A 5550-nucleotide genomic window follows, 5' to 3' on the forward strand; every position below is an offset into this window, starting at 1 on the left:
CCAAGGCAAAATTTCTCATTTTCATTTATTTTAAGCAATTAACTCATAAAAATTAGAAAACAACAAAATTTGTTTGTTTAAAAATGTAAAACCTTAACTAAAATTAAAATATATTTGGACATTCTGTGCATACAAAAAAATTGTACATTTGCAGGACATATTCTGCTACAGAAATGCATAAACAGTGTAAAGTAGTACAGCACAGTAGTATGCTATTCTCAGACTCAGCTGCAGCACTTAGCTCGCAACATATCTACTCTATAAACTCCATTCCAGCTCCAGAAACATATATTGAAACAGAGTTGTTTTGAGAGACGGCAGCTCACCGGTGTTGGAGCGCTGGATGGGGCAGGGCCTCCCCTGCGGCTGGGGCACAGGGGCCTCGCTCTGGGGCTCCTTCACCCCATCCATGGCCATCAGCACACTGGACAGCTCCTGCAGCGGGACGTTCCCCAGCTCAGACGAGAAGGGGCTCGGCGGGTTCTCCAGACACATCAGCCAGCTGGTGTTACCTCAGAGCAGATTTACAGAGCACGCTTTAAATCATGATCGATGACTCAAACTAATCAAAGTAAAGAAATATATTATAGAAAATACTCTTCTTAGATCAACAGAATATGTACTTTCAGAATCTATTTCCTTAGGTGTATCTTCAAAACATCACATGATGTGACATATTACAGTTGTTAAGAAAACAAATAATGTTATTATTAAGGCTGTCACTAATGATTATTTTGGTGATCAAGTAACTAGTCGATTATTCGGACAATTAATCGAGTAATCGGATAATTATAATTATTTTTTTAGTAATAAAAACAGGCCTAAGCGAACAATAGCCTTTAAAATTACTTTAAATACATATATAATAGGCAATGAGGCAATAATAATTAGTTCAAAAAAAGTATCAAAAGCAAGTAATAATGTGGTTTTATTGAACAAGTCCGTTAAAATACATAATGTATTGTAAACAATTGAGCTAATGTATATTAGGCATTATAACAAATTCGAGTTATAATTTGTTTTTACACTTTAAAGTGTGATCTAATCCTTGTTTAATATTGACTAAACAATATTTAATTCAAATCTCCACTTAATCTTAAATTTTGGCCATTTCTTTACAACAGAAATGCTACAGCCACCGCAATTTCTTGAATATGTGCACATCAAAACCTGTAAACTTAGAGTCAGAGCAAAGTTTAAACTTTTATTTTGAAATCGCGATGAACAGTTAGCATGTTGAAAAAGATATCGATGCATTCTCCAGTGTTTGCGTAGGTTTATAAATGATTTACCTCACAAATCTGATGAAATGGGGCACGTTGCGTTCCCAGATGAATGTTATAATAGACTCAAACATACAAAACAACATGCATAGTGTATGATATGATAACAGTTTGTGTGGAGCAGCATTTACTGTGAACGGAGCCGCGCATGTAAATAAAGCACGTATATTAAACCTGCATCACATATATTTATTTAATTGAATCGTAGCGTTTGTGAATTCACAATAGCATTATGCTTTATTATGATTTTTAAATAGGTTTAATATATCATGTAACCTCGGAAAACGGTCTAATAATGCGTTTCATGGTTTCTTGTCGGTTATTTAAACTAATACGAGCAAAATGCATTCGAGGATTTTTTTTATTGAGTACTCTAATTGAATCGAGAAATCATGACAGCCGTAGTTATTAGTCATTAGGACAACACAAATACATTTATTTTTTATGAAATAATGCAAAATACTGTTGCATGGAAAGCAAAAAATGATGCACACACATACACACACACACATATAACGGATGAGGATCTCGTCATACTGAGACCTCCAGCTGTCTGTTCACACCTCCAGCTATATGCCCATGTACCTATTTAACCAACATCTGCATCAGCACATCACACATCCAGCAAACTCAATTACACAGACACGCTAATGAAACAACCTGACTCCAGGCACCAGAGGCATGTCGGATCTCACCTTATACAGAGAGAGATTAAACAAACAAAGAAAATGTACATTTATGAACATCAATAAATACTTTGTGATTTTATTTTACCTCATTTTTATTTCAAATAATTGATTAATTAGTATTACTTGTTTAGTTGCACCATTTTTTATTAAAGTACTTTTTAGGTGTTTAAAATACTAGCATACACTTTCATAGCATACACAGAAAAAAAGATACAAAAGGTACATCTTTGTACCTAAAGGGTCCATATTGTACCTTAAAGGTGCACATCACATGTTGATACCTAAAAAGTACAAAAATTTACTTTTTGAGAAGGTAATGCCCCAGTGACAGCTTTTGTACCTTTTTTTCTGAGAGTGTACTGGAATTTTATTTATTTTTAGTACAAGTAAAATTATATTTCATTTTATATGCATGTACATTTATAAAATATAAATAAGGAAATAAATAAACATTTGACAGTGTTTTTATTTTAAACCTTTCAATACTTGATTTAATTTAATTAAATTTTTTTATATTATTTATATGTTTATTTGCACTAAAATAAAAATGTGAGGAGGCTACTTCTTCATGTTACGTGTGAAATGGTAAGAAAGAGCTTGAAAACAACAATCAAGAAGACAGACAGGTTACAAAGTGTGATGTCACTTCCTACACAGAATAGAACATTTTGGCTGTTTGGAAACAAATGAAATACATGGATACTGATAAAATGATTTTATTTTTAATACAAGTGAAATAATTTTACATTTTATATAAATTTTATATAAATATATTAATTAAATTAAATATATTATTTAAATATATTACATTTATATAAATGTATTAATAAAATATATAAAATGTACAATAAACACTTTCATTTTATTTAACCTTTTTTTTTTTTTTACACTACTGATAACTTGATTGACTTGACTAATTATTAGCCTATTATTTGACTTTTGACCGTTTCTCATAATATAAACTGTACCAAACTGAACTGAACTCAAAGAAAGAGATTTCAAAAAAAGATACAGAGAAGAAAAATAAAGCACAAAAAAAAGTGGTTCGAAGTGAAGCAATAGCGCTATAAAACTGACTCGTGAAAGAAAGACACAAAAAGTGACAGACAAACACAGAAAGGAACAAAACCACAACAGCAACGCTGTGAAATCCTCAGGAAGCGTATTGAAAAAGCATCTCGTCACGTGTTATTCTTCAAGAAGTGAAGCACTCAAGGACACGTCGCAATTAACGCACAAAAAAAAAGAAAAATCTGTGAAATGCTCCCGAGCTATTCTTCATTTAGAGGCAGATGGAGGAGAAAAGCTGAGGAAATTCGGGCCCGTGGGCACTGCAGGTGTGAGTCAAACTATTATCAAACTTTGGAAATGGCATGGCACCCCCTGCGGGCCGCAAGTGCGCTCATGCGCCTCTCAAACGCCCTTGGAATTGAGTTATTATGATTTAATTAGTGCCTGCACAAATGTGTCATAATTGAGAGCGAGTGGGCGATAATTGCGGCCCGGGACAAGGTTAGGAGGTAAAGCACGCGCTGGTGTGTGGTACCTGAGGGTCTGCGGATGAAGATCTCGGCCCAGCCCTGCGTCAGCATGGGCACAAACTCGGCCAGGCTGGACTTGTCTTTGAGCGGCGCTGAGGACTGCGAGGCGGAGGGCGCCGGGTGCTCCTCCACTCCTCTCTGGGACCCCAGCACCTCCAGCGGGGGGCCCGGCGGGGGCAGCGGCCCGCTGTACTCGCCCTCAGGAGACGCCACCAGAGGACTGAGACTCTGAGCCGGACCGGCCCGCAGAGCGTGACCACCTGGACAGAGAAATCAAGAGGGGCATTTAATGAATTCACTATCTTCCAGTGATATTTTATTACATTTATTATAATATAAAATGTATGTATTATATCCTTTTTTAGTAGTAGTAGTTTTAGTTTTATAACACTTTTTTTATTTAGTTTTAAGTATTACATATCATTATATACCAAGATATTATATATCTTGAATTAGTTTTTATTTTTATAATTTCCCCATTTAATTTAAGTTATTTTTATTTATATATTTTTTTGTCTTTTTTGTTTGTTTTGCAAATGTCTAAATTCATTTAAATTCTATTAATTTTTATTTCATTTTTAGTTTGTTATTTTAGCACTTTAAGGTAAAACAAAAATGAGAAATAAGATGTACAAGTTGTTTTGTATATTTTATGTCAGTTAACATTTGTTTTATTTCAAGTAACAAAAATGGTTTTATGGTTCAGTTCATTTTAGTTGCAATTAGGATAATGACAATTTTATTTAAAGTAACATGCATTTAAGAATTATTCACAACAATAGACCAATTAAATAAATTTTGATTTCATGCTGAATTCATGAAAGATTCTTGTATGATGAACAGAGCAGTGTTATTTTAATATTATTTATATACTATTAGTTTTTATTCATATTTTGAACCAGCTTCTATTTTTATATATTTCCAGTTTTCATTTCAATATTAGTTTAAGTAATTTTGTTGTGTGCTTTTGTTATTGTTATTAGTTTTGATTGTAATATTTTTATTTATTTCATTTTGAGTAAATTTAGTATTTTAAACTTGTTTAAAATGTTAAACAAGTTGTTTCAAATTTAGAACGTTTTTTCAGTTCATTTTGTATTATTATAATGTTAATATTTAATTTTATTATTACTTAAAGGAAATCATTTTTAATAGTTTTAGTTAATAATAATAATGCACTATCAAAGTCATGTGACGCACAAGAACCAATGAGATCTGATGTTACTGACATGTTGCCATATTTGATTTGAGAGTGAATAACCACTTAAATTTCTCTCTGTTCAGACACAGGGACTGAACCACTGTGTTTTTTGGGGGGGGGATTACTTTACACAACCTTTACATACTTTTTGAAGTTTGAAACTTTTGAACCCGACTGACTTTTATAGATTAAAAAAAAACTTCAAAATATCTCCATCTGTCCATAGATAAAAATCATAACATTTTAGAACGACACAAGGGTGAGTAAATGATTACAGAATTAATATTTTGAGTTAACTGTGCCTTTAAGATTTTAATTTCATGTATGACTGCTCATATATCTACTTCAAGCATTCAGATTACAGAAGGCTAGATCGTAATGAAAGAAGTCATTTACATATAGAAGTCTTCAAGGTTACAGAAGCAAGACGAGATTGTTTAATTCAAAGGGTCAGAATGTGGAAAATGGGCCAAAACTCTTCAGAGCAAGAGAAGCTCCGGGTCCGAATAAAGCAGCGGTGTGTGTGTGTGTGTACTGTCACCTGATATGGAGCGGACGCGGGTGCGAGTGCTGCTGCTGATCTGATGGCCCGACTGCGACTCCAGTTTAGCAGGAGCCTCTTTCGTCTGTCGGGTGTGTAATGACGGGTCAGACCTGCAGAACAGTCATATGTGTATTGTTTTGATGTTTTCCCATCTGACTCAGAGCAGTAAACACACTCATATGAAGCTGTTCCTCTTCCTGTCTGTGTCCAAACATTGAGTCTTAATTCATATCTGATAATGCCAAAAGCCATATCTATCTATCTATCTATCTATCTATCTATCTATCTATCT

At 33.7% G+C, this 5550-nt stretch overlaps 1 protein-coding gene across 1 annotated transcript in view; it reads right to left on the reverse strand.

Annotated features, from left to right (window-relative positions):
• Window positions 1-5550, reverse strand: part of LOC107729588 (tuberin-like) — a 25789-nt gene that overhangs the window by 16727 nt on the left and 3512 nt on the right. The window contains exons 3-5 of the mRNA XM_016540172.1: window positions 5256-5368; window positions 3519-3773; window positions 327-512 (exon numbers count right to left, since the gene is read on the reverse strand). Of these exons, the coding sequence (XP_016395658.1) occupies window positions 327-512; window positions 3519-3773; window positions 5256-5368 (554 nt within the window). The remainder of the gene's footprint in view (window positions 1-326; window positions 513-3518; window positions 3774-5255; window positions 5369-5550) is intronic.

This window comes from Sinocyclocheilus rhinocerous, unplaced genomic scaffold (genome assembly GCF_001515625.1).
Source record: "Sinocyclocheilus rhinocerous isolate Xijiao unplaced genomic scaffold, SAMN03320098_v1.1 scaffold313, whole genome shotgun sequence".
Classification (NCBI taxonomy): Eukaryota; Metazoa; Chordata; class Actinopteri; order Cypriniformes; family Cyprinidae; genus Sinocyclocheilus; species Sinocyclocheilus rhinocerous.